Source organism: Oncorhynchus mykiss, chromosome 6, assembly GCF_013265735.2.
Source record: "Oncorhynchus mykiss isolate Arlee chromosome 6, USDA_OmykA_1.1, whole genome shotgun sequence".
Taxonomy (NCBI): Eukaryota; Metazoa; Chordata; class Actinopteri; order Salmoniformes; family Salmonidae; genus Oncorhynchus; species Oncorhynchus mykiss.
The window spans coordinates 93,789,388-93,804,313 of NC_048570.1; the positions used below are offsets into that span (position 1 = coordinate 93,789,388).

At 47.0% G+C, this 14,926-nt stretch overlaps 1 protein-coding gene and 1 long non-coding RNA gene across 3 annotated transcripts in view; both read right to left on the bottom strand.

The window, feature by feature from the left end:
* Positions 1 to 2,412: 2,412 nt before the first annotated feature.
* LOC110514407 (beta-1,3-galactosyltransferase 1-like) overlaps positions 2,413 to 14,926 on the bottom strand; it is a 16,770-nt gene continuing 4,256 nt past the window's right edge. Inside the window, exons 1-2 of one of the 2 annotated variants that reach the window (XM_036981624.1) lie at positions 6,406 to 7,225; positions 2,413 to 3,995 (exon numbers count right to left, since the gene is read on the bottom strand). In XM_036981624.1, the coding sequence (XP_036837519.1) occupies positions 2,762 to 3,995; positions 6,406 to 6,440 (1,269 nt within the window). In that variant the 5' untranslated portion in view covers positions 6,441 to 7,225 and the 3' untranslated portion in view covers positions 2,413 to 2,761. Of the gene's footprint in view, positions 3,996 to 6,405; positions 7,226 to 14,926 lie in introns of those variants that run through there. The other variant, XM_036981625.1, reaches the window with a different exon arrangement.
* On the bottom strand, positions 9,026 to 10,511 carry LOC118964989. Its single transcript, XR_005052340.1, has 2 exons — positions 10,166 to 10,511; positions 9,026 to 10,052 (listed from the first exon to the last, which is right to left on the bottom strand). It is a non-coding gene; the product is annotated as an uncharacterized LOC118964989 (long non-coding RNA).

Here is a 14,926-nt window from a genome sequence, read left to right on the forward strand (position 1 = left end):
CCAAAATGGCACCCTATTCCCTATGTAGTGCACTATGGTACATCCGTGTCCAAAATGGCACCCTATTCCCTATGTAGTGCAATATGATACATCCGTGTCCAAAATGGCACCCTATTCCCTATGTAGTGCACTATGTTTGACCAGAGCCCTATGGGCCTTGGTATCGCTGCACACATTTTTTTTTACATGTTAAGACAGTCAGCTACAAAGAGACCAAACTGTGTTTATACACAGAGACACAACCTTGGATTAGATTCATTCTTATAGAGATGATTATAGAATAAATAACCATTTAGTAGTGAGATTTCTCACCAAAAAAAATTAAAAAGTTGTGTTTGTTTTAAAACTCACCTTAGGCCTTCCTGTTCAGATCAGAACTCCGACACTATGGCCATTCTCTAAGACGCCTGTACAATGGCCGTCGACATGGAGACACATCGGGCATATTTTCGCCTTGACTTGACTATGAATGTGAATGTGAATTGGACAGATCATTCAAGCAATATTGCCATATTTACTTGTTTGGTTGAATTATGGCTGTAAAATGTCTTATGCCGGGGGGGGTTTTCTGGAACCTGGACTTTGGTAAATTGATGAGGTAGAAAGTGTCTGTTCCTGCTGTATGACTACAGGTAGTAGAACTGCTGGGGTATCCCTCTGGTGTGTATAACTAATATGTTGTCTTTGTGTATTAGTCAATGACCTATTTATCAATGGTCTTAGGGACTTAGGAAATTCAAGTCCTCAGTTATGTTGTTGTGTTCACTAGATATCTCAGTAAGACGATAACGTGACATGATGTTCGCTTTCACTGGTTGATACAATCCCCTTCTGTGAACTTCAGTGGTTCAATCTGCAGTCCTCTCCCAGTGTTGTCCGTCTTATAAAATCAATCTGCAGTCCTCTCCCAGTGTTGTCCGTCTTATAAAATCCATCTGCAGTCCTCTCCCAGTGTTGTCCGTCTTATAAAATCAATCTGCAGTCCTTTCCCAGTGTTGTCCGTCTTATAAAATCCTATCATGGTAAACAGTACACTGTGAGCCCTCAAACGATTCTGCTAACCATTGTTTGTACTCGAGTTTGTATATATAAAAATAAAACAATTCTGTAGACAGATTTTATACAATGGGTGTGTCTAATCCTGAATGCTGATTGGTTAAAACCGCATTCCAGCCAGTGTCTATTCCACAAGTTACCACCAATCTATGATGTTAAAATGCCTATTTACTCTGTTCCATCTGACTCCGCAATACAACATTTCGTCAGCCCAGCCAGGCAATTTATGAAGTTGATCTCCACTATGAAAAGCATCTAGACATGGTCTCACATTTAGTTTTCAACAGCAGAGATTTGTATAAACCTTACTGTCTGTCTCTCTGACATTTGCAACATTGCTTCAATATTCAAATTCTCACCAGCTGTCCCATAGTAATGAACAGTCGGGACAAGACAGACAGGCAGGCAGCGTTTCTCAGCCAGTCTAAATCATGAATCAGCTGGCGTCATTTTTAAGGATATAAGAAATGTCAATTGAAAAAAAGTCAAAACGAAACAAAGTGCAGCTAGTTTGCATTTATTCCAGCTTCAGTTTGAAGTGATTGTGTTGTTGGCTTGCTCCTCTGAACAACAGTGACCTGACGATTGAGCGAATTTTCTATGCGAGGCGAAAATTGCGCTTATTAGCTCATGTTATGGACGTCTGAAAATAAATGTCACTAGAAAACAGCTTAAACAAATGCAGCTGCTGTTATTATTCGGTCTGCTCTGTTTGACGTGACTCTAAGTCAGACGTAGTTGGCTAGCTAACAAGCAAGGGACAAGAACATGGCCAGCCAGTATGGCAATGGAACACTTAGAACAAACGACTGGGGCGCGTCCATAGATACAGAACAAAAAGAATGAACAACTGGGTCGCGTCTCTGGCAACCGAACGGATAGAACGAACGACCAGCCGGCTTGGGTAGCAACCCTAGATTTGTGTCGTGACTATATCTTGTGGAAGGATGAAATAGAATGAATAAATTCATCGGAATAATGTCTTTAATGAAAATATGTCAATCATTATTTTAATATGTTGGTCATCCCATTGCATAAAAGTGATAATGTCCTTGAAGCCGGTGTTTGGAGGACATATTGGCAAATTTGCCCACCCTTGTCTTTGGCCTAACAACACCCATGTCAATATATCCTTGGGCATTATCATTTAAATCATCTCTGAACCCAGAACTAAACCAGCGCTGGTCCCCCAGCTAGCTTCTCAAAAAACTAGTTCATATGCCTTATACACATAAACCGTATAATCTTGTAAACCTTCTACTGAACATACATAAACAATGAGCATGGATAGATCATTGTAATAATAATAATGAGAGAACTACTCAAGTTGTAAATGACTCATTAAGTACAGTTAGATTAGACCATGAAAGAAAAAACTATATTCAACTAAAGTAGAAAAATAACACACACACAGTTGTACCTCTGTACATTTCTTGTGGTCAAGTTTCAGTATAATAACTTGTTCTCCAATGTAGATATGTTTTTTTTGGGGGGGGGGGGGGGGGGGGGGGGCAGTAACTCCCAGCACCACAAAGGATATAAGACTGGAAATGTGTCTAATCCAAATTCAGTAACATCATCATGATTATTAAACGATTTAATCAAAGTGGAAATGCATTACAAATTCACCAGATTTACATCGTTGGCAAGAACAAAAAAACTAACGAAGTGATTGGTACATCAGTCAGTCTGTTACTGTATGAGATCAGCAGGGAGGACCAGGTTTGTGTAGGTCCGTCCATGCGTTGACCTGGTGAGTGATACTGTGTGTGGTGGTGGCTATCAGCCGTGAGTAGGTGCAGCGGTCATAAGCCACAGGGGAAACATGGAAGAGGTTTCCACTGGGAGGGGCAGTAGGCCGGATGCCCAGGTGTCTCATACACAGTCCCAGATACACATCCTCTATGTAGACGGCTTTAACATGCCTGGACGCCTCCACCAGCTTCCTGGGGAGGTCTAAGGTGAAGACATAGCCCAGGCCCAGAGCATAAGGTGGATATACCCGTTCAGGAAACACCTCCTTTGGAAGGTACCATTTGGAGTTATGGTCTCTTAGAACAGCGCCCCGTTGGGCCACTAGTCCAGTCTGGTAGTTCTGCGTTGGAGCGTGAAGCAGCATGTTGACCAAGGTGTTCACGTTGAGGAACATGTCTGAGTCGATCTTCATGGCGTAGGAGGCGTTGGGGCAGCGAGAGCTCAGCCACTCCATCATCACCATGGTCTTGATGGTCAGGTTTTTGTAGCTGTCTATGAAGTCGCTCTGCAGCAGATCCTGGTGCTCTTTGCTCTCCTGCAGCACCTTCTCCTGGAGCTGCTCTGTCTCCTCTCCACTGGGCAGTCCCAGCAGGAAGAACAGACGGACCTCTCTGCCCAGTACCTGCCTCTCACTGCCCCAAGTCCTGCGGACGGCCTCACGAGCGTCCCTGTTATAGGGCGCCACTGGCACCATCAGAACCAGGAAGGGGTTCTGCTCCCGGCATTTCTCTGGCTCATCCAGGATGAAGATGTACTCTGATGGGTATTCTACATGGTACGGTCCTGGGGACACATACGGAGGAGGAGTGGCCAGAACTGCCTTGACCTCTGTGGTCAGATTAGTGATGATGGTCAGTGAAGAGGTGATGGAACTAGTTTCATGATGTGTTGTGTTGAGTTCGATGGCCTGTTGAGTAGAGTGGATACGTGAAGTCTGACGATCTGTTGAATTGGCAGACGCAGTTTCATGAACGTCTATGGTAAAACCAGTGGTGTTGAGAGGAACTGCTTCGCTACTGGTGTTGACTGAACGACCGTGGTATTCTGCCCACCATCTTGGGACACACTCTGCTGACTGGTGGTTGGTGAAGAACAAGATGGCCGCCACGGTGACGAGCAGGATGAGGAAACGGCAACGAAAACCGGACCAGCAGCAGCGTCTCCCACCTTCCGCCATCTTCTGACTGGGAGGAGAGAAACATAAATGGTTAAGTCATCCTTGAGATGTATGAAAAAAAACTCACCATCATTATGTTTCTGTGGCATTGCAGTCTTCAAAAAATGATATATATTAACATATATATTAACAGTTATCTAATAGATTAGGACGTTCTGATTTGATTTCTAGCCATAGACTCAACAATGGTGCCATTTTAACTTCTGGAATGATACTTAGTTTGATGTTAAAACTAAACATCAGAACAGACTTCTGATGTGATCACATACATTGGTCTTCTCTCATTGATCTAGATACGAGAGTGGCACTCAAAGCCATGCTTGACTTCTGAGTCAAGCAGATGAGGTGCAGCTCTTTGGGGTGTTCACCCACCCGTCTCAAATGAGGTGCAGCTCTTCGGGAGTGTTCACCCACCCGTCTCAAATGAGGTGCAGCTCTTCGGGAGTGTTCACCCACCCGTCTCAAATGAGGTGCAGCTCTTCGGGAGTGTTCACTCACCCGTCTCAAATGAGGTGCAGCTCTTCGGGAGTGTTCACTCACCCGTCTCAAATGAGGTGCAGCTCTTCGGGAGTGTTCACCCACCCGTCTCGACCAATGAGAGAAGACACAGATATTCTAAGATTTTTTTAGATAACTTTTTTTATTTCACCTTTTATTTAACCAGGTAGTCTAGTTGAGAACACCTTTATTTAACCTGGTAGTCTAGTTGAGAACACCTTTATTTAACCAGGTAGTCTAGTTGAGAACACCTTTATTTAACCTGGTAGTCTAGTTGAGAACAAGTTCTCATTTACAACTGCGACCTGGCCAAGATAAAGCAAAGCGGCACAAACAGAGTTACACATGGAGTAAACAAACATACAGTCAATTATACAATAGAGAAAGTCTATATACAGTTTGTGCAAATGAGGTAGGATAAGGGAGGTAAGGCAATAAATAGGCCATAGTGGAGAAGTAATTACCATTGAGCAATTAAACACTGGAGTGATAGATGTGCAGAAGATGAATGTTCAAGTAGAGCTACTGGGGTGCAAAGGAGCAAGATAAATAAATAAATACAGTATTGGGATGAGGTAGTTGGATGGGCTATTTACAGATGGGCTATGTACAGGTGCAATGATCTGTGAGCTGCTCTGACAGCTGATGCTTAACGTTAGTGAGGGAGATATGGATCTCCAGCTTCAGTGATTTTTGCAATTCGTTCCAGTCATTGGCAGCAGAGAACTGGAAGGAAAGGCAGCCAAAGGAGGAGTGGGCTTTGGGGATGACCAGTGAAATATACCTGCGGGAGCACGTGCTACGGGTGGGTGTTGCTAGGGTGACCAGTGAGCTGAGATAAGGCGGGACTTTACCTAGCAAAGACTTGTAGATGACCTGGAGCCAGTGGGTTTGGCGACAAACATGAAGAGAGGGCCAGCCAATGAGAGCATACAGGTCGCAGTGGTGGGTAGTATATGGGGCTTTATGGACAAAGCGGATGGCACTGTGATTGACTGCATCCAATTTTCTGAGTAGAGTGTTGGAGGCTATTTTGTAAATGACATCGCTGAAGTCAAGGATCGGTAGGATAGTCAGTTTTACGAGGATATGTTTGGCAGCATGAGTGACGGATGTTTTTTTTGCGAAATAGGAAGCCAATTCTAGATTTAATTTTGGAATGGAGATGCTTAATGTGAGTCTGGAAGGAGAGTTTACGGTCTAACCAGACACCTAGGTATTTATAGTGGGTCACATATTCTAAGGTGGCAGAGTATACATTGCACCGAACAGGAGCGCCACCTCCTCGGGCACTGAGCAGGAGCGCCACCTCTTCGGGCACTGAGCAGGAGCGCCACCTCCTCGGGCACTGAGCAGGAGCGCCACCTCCTCGGGCACTGAGCAGGAGCGCCACCTCCTCGGGCACTGAGCAGGAGCGCCACCTCCTCGGGCACTGAGCAGGAGCGCCACCTCCTCGGGCACTGAGCAGGAGCGCCACCTCCTCGGGCACTGAGCAGGAGCGCCACCTCCTCGGGCACTGAGCAGGAGCGCCACCTCCTCGGGCACTGAGCAGGAGCGCCACCTCCTCGGGCACTGAACAGGAGCGCCACCTCCTCGGGCACTGAACAGGAGCGCCACCGCCTCGGGCACTGAACAGGAGCGCCACCGCCTCGGGCACTGAACAGGAGCGCCACCGCCTCGGGCACTGAACAGGAGCGCCACCGCCTCGGGCACTGAACAGGAGCGCCACCGCCTCGGGCACTGAACAGTAGAAGGAGCACCACCTCAGACAAACTTTAGTTCTGCCAGAGGTTCCTCTTCATAAGGCTAGTCATCAACATAGATTGAACACCTCACTCAGAACTCCATAATTGTATGACTTTGAATACATCAAACTATAGTAAAAAAACAGATGGGACGAAACATGAAAATACACGTACCTCCTTCCTCCTTTCTTAGTGCCATCTTCCACCATGTTGGAGATCTATCTAGCTGGGGATGGCTGTCAGGTTTAGGTAATTCCACCTCGGTCAACTCTTCTGTCATACAATAAATACAAGTGTCATATGTAGCAAAGGGGGGGAGTTAATATGGTTTGTATACGATGTGTCAATTTCATGCTGTTAACCTGCCCCTTTATGTGTGTGTGAACCATAGAGATAGATAGAGCACTCTAGTGACCCAAAACCTCAATTTTAGCATGGGCAGCGCCATTGAGGACTTTCACCATTTTGAAGTTGTCAACTAGGTGTACTTTCCAATGGGTTAATTAAGGAAGAATCATATAATTCCATCACAGGTCAGCAGGAGGAACCAGCAAACATTCCATCACTACAGCTGGCAGTAAATCACCAAGCTTGGCTTTATACATGTTCAGTCAACAACCTCCAGGGGGCAGTAATGCACCCTTTCAGTTTGTTAACCAACTCATAGAAGTAACAGAAGAAGATAATTGAATACTTCAGTATGGAGATGGCTTCAATGGCGCTGCCCATGTTCTCACAGACGCCAGAATGGGACAGATACAAGGTTGCATCCTCTAACTGTCTCTATGGTGTGAGCCCAACTCATGTTCAATTGTTTCTGAGTGGACACACCTGTGTTATATCCCTTTGTAACGAGGGATGTACCTGTCACAGGTGTGACCGATTTGCATGTTTAACAAATCAAGTCTTTCTATTGGATAATTGTTGGATCATGCGATTCAAACTGTGTTATATTTAAACCCCTGTGTTTTTGTTTTTCAGGTAGAAGTCATGCAGTCCAGAGGCATGGTGGAACCTTGGGTCGATGGGCTTGGGTCGATGGGCTTGGGTCGACGGGCTTGGGTCGACGGGCTTGGTGAGTGAGTGGCTCATGGCGCTGGTTGAGCTGCATGAGAAGCGTTAGTATGGACACCTTCCTGCTGGATCGACGTGTACGACATCATGGTCCAGTTCCCACCCATATCCAGCAACTTCACACAGCCATTAAAGAGGAGTGGGACAACATTCCACAGGCCACAATCAACAGCCTCATCAACTGTATGCAAAGGAGATGTGTCGCTCTACATGAGACAAATGGTCACACCAGATAGTGACTGGTTTTCTGATCCATGCCCCACTTTTGTTTAGGTATCTGTGACCAACAGATGACCTGTATTCTCAGTCATGTGACGGCCATAGTTAAAGGCCTAATGAATTTATTTCAATAGGCTGATTTCTTGCCTCTGCCGCTATATATTTATATATTCTTATTCCATCCCTTTACTTAGATTTGTGTGTATTATGTGTATGTGACCAATACCATCTGTTAACCATGTGACCAATACCATCTGTTAACCATGTGACCAATACCATCTGTTAACCATGTGACCAATACCATCTGTTAACCATGTGACCAATACCATCTGTTAACCATGTGACCAATAACATCTGTTAACCATGTGACCAATAACATCTGCTAACCATGTGTATGTGACCAATACCATCTGCTAACCATGTGTATGTGACCAATACCATCTGCTAACCATGTGTATGTGACCAATACCATCTGCTAACCATGTGTATGTGACCATTACCATCTGTTAACCATGTGACCAATAACATCTGCTAACCATGTGACCAATAACATCTGTTAACCATGTGACCAATACCATCTGTTAACCATGTGACCAATAACATCTGTTAACCATGTGACCAATAACATCTGTTAACCATGTGACCAGTAACATCTGCTAACCATGTGTATGTGACCAATACCATCTGCTAACCATGTGTATGTGACCAATACCATCTGCTAACCATGTGTATGTGACCAATACCATCTGCTAACCATGTGTATGTGACCATTACCATCTGTTAACCATGTGACCAATAACATCTGCTAACCATGTGTATGTGACCAATACCATCTGCTAACCATGTGTATGTGACCAATACCATCTGTTAACCATGTGACCAATAACATCTGTTAACCATGTGACCAATAACATCTGCTAACCATGTGTATGTGACCAATACCATCTGCTAACCATGTGTATGTGACCAATACCATCTGCTAACCATGTGTATGTGACCATTACCATCTGTTAACCATGTGACCAATAACATCTGCTAACCATGTGTATGTGACCAATACCATCTGCTAACCATGTGTATGTGACCAATACCATCTGTTAACCATGTGACCAATAACATCTGCTAACCATGTGACCAATAACATCTGCTAACCATGTGACCAATAACATCTGCTAACCATGTGACCAATAACATCTGCTAACCATGTGACCAATAACATCTGCTAACCATGTGACCAATAACATCTGCTAACCATGTGACCAATAACATCTGCTAACCATGTGACCAATAACATCTGCTAACCATGTGACCAATACCATCTGATAACCATGTGACCAATACCATCTGCTAACCATGTGCATGTGACCAGTAACATCTGATTTTATTCATTTCAATTGACTGATTCCCTTAACTTATGTAACTGAATACAGCCTTCGAAGTTGTTGCACTGATTTGTTCAGTGTTTAGATACAGAACCAGACAGAAGGTTTAGAACACCGACTCATTCCAGGGTTTTTATTTGTGTTATTTTCTACAGTGTAGAATGAGAGTGAAGACGTCAAAACTATGAAATAACACAATATGGAATCATGTAGTAACCAACAAAAAGTGTTAAACAAATCAAAATATATTTTATGTTTGATATTCTTCAAAGTAGCCACCCTTCGATTTGATTTGATGACGGCTTTGCAGACGCTTGGCATTCTCTCAACCAGCTTCATGAGGTAGTCAACCTGGAATGCATTTCAATGAACAGGTGTCTTCAGTAGTTGAACATTTTGTTACTCCAACCTTGTGAAAGTGACCATCTGACACGTTTTCGTCCAGAACAACTTGATATCGAAGGAGTACCTCTGGTGTGACGGTCTGCACAATCGCAGTTCGGCGCGACACGACCATTTGACCCGAAGACGTGTTTCTATGCATGAGCTGAGCTAGCCGAAGTCGCCACGACAAGTGGGACTGAGTATTTCTATTGGGGAAGCAGTGTCTGCCTGTCTTCATTACTGTTCTGTCTATGTTTTATAGAGGAAGAGGAGCCAGTACCCAATCCCCCCCAAAATGTGCCGTTACAGCGCTCCCGAGTCAAGCTGTGTGTCTGTGTGTAAGTGAATGAACTCCTTAGTCATGCTGTTATGTCTCCACTAGGTGTCTCAGTAAGTATGACATTGATGTTCACACTGCGCTGTCATTGTAATACCGCATTTATTAAGATATCTAAAGCGATTGCAAATCATGACATGGTTACGCTATTAGATAAGATATAAATATATTTCATTGACCTTTAACAATGCGGTTGCCACTGGTTACAATCCGCTCATTAAATGTTTATAGTGTGATGAATGCGTTATGGATACGTCATAGTAAATCATTACTTCAGTCTATTTTAGTGGTTCAATCTGCTGTCCTGTTGTAACTTGCTCTCCCAGTGTTGTCCATCTTAAATCCTATCGAGGTAAATGATATACTGTGAGCCCTCCAATGATTCTATTAACAATTGTATCTGGAGGCGAAAGAGAAACACACACCTGTTTAAGGGAGGTACTGGGCTAGCGGAGTAGAAGACCTGGTTAGGGGGGGAACTGGCTAGCAGAGTAGAACACCTGTTTAAGGGAGGTAGTGGGCTAGCGGAGTAGAAGACCTGTTTAAGGGAGGTACTGGGCTAGCGGAGTAGAAGACCTGGTTAGGGGAGGTGCTGGCTAGCGGAGTAGAAGACCTGGTTAGTGGAGGTACTGGGCTAGCAGAGTAGAACACCTGGTTAGGGGAGGTGCTGGCTAGCAGAGTAGAACACCTGTTTAAGGGAGGTACTGGGCTAGCGGAGTAGACCTGGTTAGGGGAGGTACTGGGCTAGCGGAGTAGAAGACCTGGCTAGAGGAGGTACTGGGCTAGCGGAGTAGAACACCTGGTTAGGGGAGGTGCTGGCTAGCAGATTAGAACACCTGGTTAGGGGAGGTGCTGGCTAGCAGAGTAGAACACCTGGTTAGGGGAGGTGCTGGGCTAGCGGAGTAGAACACCTGGTTAGGGGAGGTACTGGCTAGCAGAGTAGAACACCTGGTTAGGGAAGGTGCTGGCTAGCAGAGTAGAACACCTGGTTAGGGGAGGTACTGGCTAGCAGAGTAGAACACCTGGTTAGGGGAGGCCCTGGCTGAGGGTAGAAGAACACCTGGTTAGGGGGAGGTACTGGGCTAGCAGAGTAGAACACCTGGTTAGGGGAGGTGCTGGCTAGCAGAGTAGAACACCTGGTTAGGGGAGGTACTGGGCTAGCGGAGTAGAACACCTGGTTAGGGGAGGTGCTGCCTAGCAGAGTAGAACACCTGGTTAGGGGAGGTGCTGGGCTAGCGGAGTAGAACACCTGGTTAGGGGAGGTGCTGGCTAGCAGAGTAGAACACCTGGTTAGGGGAGGTACTGGCTAGCAAAGTAGAACACCTGGTTAGGGGAGGTACTGGCTAGCAGAGTAGAACACCTGGTTAGGGGAGGCGCTGGCTGAGGGGAGTAGAACACCTGGTTAGGGGAGGTGCTGGCTAGCAGAGTAGAACACCTGATTAGGGGAGGTACTGGGCTAGCGGAGTAGAACACCTGGTTAGGGGGAGGTGCTGGCTAGCAGAGTAGAACACCTGGTTAGGGTAGGTGCTGGATAGCAGAGTAGAACACCTGATTAGGGGAGGTAATGGCTAGCGAGGTAGAACACCTGGTTAGGGGAGGTACTGGCTAGCAGAGTAGAACACCTGGTTAGGGGAGGTGCTGGCTAGCAGAGTAGAACACCTGGTTAGGGGAGGTACTGGCTAGCGAGGTAGAACACCCGGTTAGGGGGAGGTGCTGGCTAGCAGAGTAGAACACCTGGTTAGGGGAGGTGCTGGCTAGCAGAGTAGAACACCTGGTTAGGGGAGGTGCTGGCTAGCAGAGTAGAACACCTGGTTAGGGGAGGTGCTGGCTAGCAGAGTAGAACACCTGGTTAGGGGAGGTGCTGGCTAGCAGAGTAGAACACCTGGTTAGGGGAGGTACTGGCTAGCGGACTAGAACACCTGGTTAAGGGAGGTGTTGGCTAGCAGAGTAGAACACCTGGTTAGGGGAGGTACTGGCTAGCGGACTAGAACACATGGTTAGGGGAGGTACTGGGCTAGCAGAGTAGAACACCTGGTTAGGGGAGGTACTGGGCTAGCAGAGTAGAACACCTGGTTAGGGGAGGTACTGGCTAGCAGAGTAGAACACCTGGTTAGGGGAGGCCCTGGCTGAGGGTAGAAGAACACCTGGTTAGGGGGAGGTACTGGGCTAGCAGAGTAGAACACCTGGTTAGGGGAGGTGCTGGCTAGCAGAGTAGAACACCTGTTTAAGGGAGGTACTGGGCTAGCGGAGTAGAAGACCTGGTTAGGGGAGGTGCTGGCTAGCGGAGTAGAAGACCTGGTTAGTGGAGGTACTGGGCTAGCGGAGTAGAACACCTGGTTAGGGGAGGTGCTGGCTAGCAGAGTAGAACACCTGTTTAAGGGAGGTACTGGGCTAGCGGAGTAGACCTGGTTAGGGGAGGTGCTGGCTAGCAGAGTAGAACACCTGTTTAAGGGAGGTACTGGGCTAGCGGAGTAGACCTGGTTAGGGGAGGTACTGGGCTAGCGGAGTAGAAGACCTGGCTAGAGGAGGTACTGGGCTAGCGGAGTAGAACACCTGGTTAGGGGAGGTGCTGGCTAGCAGATTAGAACACCTGGTTAGGGGAGGTGCTGGCTAGCAGAGTAGAACACCTGTTTAAGGGAGGTACTGGGCTAGCGGAGTAGACCTGGTTAGGGGAGGTGCTGGCTAGCAGAGTAGAACACCTGGTTAGGGGAGGTGCTGGCTAGCAGAGTAGAACACCTGGTTAGGGGAGGTGCTGGCTAGCAGAGTAGAACACCTGGTTAGGGGAGGTGCTGGGCTAGCGGAGTAGAACACCTGGTTAGGGGAGGTACTGGCTAGCAGAGTAGAACACCTGGTTAGGGAAGGTGCTGGCTAGCAGAGTAGAACACCTGGTTAGGGGAGGTACTGGCTAGCAGAGTAGAACACCTGGTTAGGGGAGGCCCTGGCTGAGGGTAGAAGAACACCTGGTTAGGGGGAGGTACTGGGCTAGCAGAGTAGAACACCTGGTTAGGGGAGGTGCTGGCTAGCAGAGTAGAACACCTGGTTAGGGGAGGTACTGGGCTAGCGGAGTAGAACACCTGGTTAGGGGAGGTGCTGCCTAGCAGAGTAGAACACCTGGTTAGGGGAGGTGCTGGGCTAGCGGAGTAGAACACCTGGTTAGGGGAGGTGCTGTCTAGCAGAGTAGAACACCTGGTTAGGGGAGGTACTGGCTAGCAAAGTAGAACACCTGGTTAGGGGAGGTACTGGCTAGCAGAGTAGAACACCTGGTTAGGGGAGGTACTGGCTAGCAGAGTAGAACACCTGGTTGGGGGAGGTACTGGCTAGCGGAGTAGAATACCTGGTTAGGGGAGGTACTGGGCTAGCAGAGTAGAACACCTGGTTAGGGGAGGTGCTGGCTAGCAGAGTAGAACACCTGGTTAGGGGGAGGTACTGGGCTAGCAGAGTAGAACACCTGGTTAGAGGAGGTGCTTGCTGAGGGGAGTAGAACACCTGGTTAGGGGAGGCGCTGGCTGAGGAGTAGAACACCTGGTTAGGGGAGGTGCTGGCTAGCAGAGTAGAACACCTGATTAGGGGAGGTACTGGGCTAGCGGAGTAGAACACCTGGTTAAGGGGAGGTGCTGGCTAGCAGAGTAGAACACCTGGTTAGGGGAGGTACTGGGCTAGCAGAGTATAACACCTGGTTAGGGTAGGTGCTGGATAGCAGAGTAGAACACCTGATTAGGGGAGGTAATGGCTAGCGAGGTAGAACACCTGGTTAGGGGAGGTACTGGCTAGCAGAGTAGAACACCTGGTTAGGGGAGGTGCTGGCTAGCAGAGTAGAACACCTGGTTAGGGGAGGTACTGGCTAGCGAGGTAGAACACCCGGTTAGGGGGAGGTGCTGGCTAGCAGAGTAGAACACCTGGTTAGGGGAGGTGCTGGCTAGCAGAGTAGAACACCTGGTTAGGGGAGGTACTGGCTAGCGAGGTAGAACACCCGGTTAGGGGGAGGTGCTGGCTAGCAGAGTAGAACACCTGGTTAGGGGAGGTGCTGGCTAGCAGAGTAGAACACCTGGTTAGGGGAGGTACTGGCTAGCGAGGTAGAACACCCGGTTAGGGGGAGGTGCTGGCTAGCAGAGTAGAACACCTGGTTAGGGGAGGTACTGGCTAGCGGACTAGAACACATGGTTAGGGGAGGTACTGGGCTAGCAGAGTGGAAAACATGGTTAGGGGAGGTAATGGGCTAGCAGAGTAGAACACCTGGTTAGGGGAGGTACTGGGCTAACGGAGTAGAACACCTGTTTTCTAAACCCCTACAACAACCAAACAAGTTGTTCATTATAATCTACATTTCCTGGTGCTCCAGTATTCTTTTTCCTGTTGTGAGAAGCTGGGTCAAATCAACCTGGTTACAGTTTGCTCTGGGAAAAGGGGCAAAGCTGATAATTAAGTGCTGTGTAGCGGCTGTGTTTAGTCTTTTCACCATCACATCAGCTCTGAAAGAGATGTGATTGGTCAAATGAACAATTAGTGGGAATAAAGATCAGAATTGGTCTGCCTGTCTAAACACTGCCAACTAGTCTCTATTACGATAAACCTGTTTAACTTGTGGGTTTCTGCTGCTTCAGTGTAGTGCACACATTCACCACAGACAGACCCAACCCATTGCATCCATTTCTTAGACCTGTCCAGTCCATCACCATGTCCACGTTAGACAGATAACTGCTGCTCTCAGTCTTTGTTTAAAAAAAAGCCTTAGGAATCAAAAACCGGTGTAGCAAGGTGTCTGCCTCGGTTCAGAGAAAAACAACATTCTCCCAAAGGACGTAGCGTGAAGAACCTGGTCATTCAGGGTGTTAATGTTCTTCACCGAGGTATACAGTGCCTTTGGAATGTGTTCCGACACCTTGACTTTTCCCACATTTTGGTAGGTTAAAGCCTTATTCTAAAATTGATTAAATAGTTCTTTCCCCTCATCAATCTACACACAAATACCCCATAATGACAAGGCAAAAACAGGATTTATTTTTTAAATGAAAAATAAAAACTGAAATATTACATAACTATTCAGACCCTTTACTCAGTACTTTGTTGATGCACCGTTGGCAGTGATTACAGCCTTGAGTCTTCTTGGGTATGACGCTACAAGCTTGGCACACCTGTATTTGGGGAGTTTCTTTCTCTCAAGCTCTGTCAGGTTGAATGGGGAGAGTTGCTGCACAGATATTTTCAGATCTCTCCAGAAATATCCTGTATATCCTTTCCCCATCCCCTCGTCACGTTCTTTGTTTTTTGTTTGTTTGTTAGTTAGTTAGTGTATGAACAA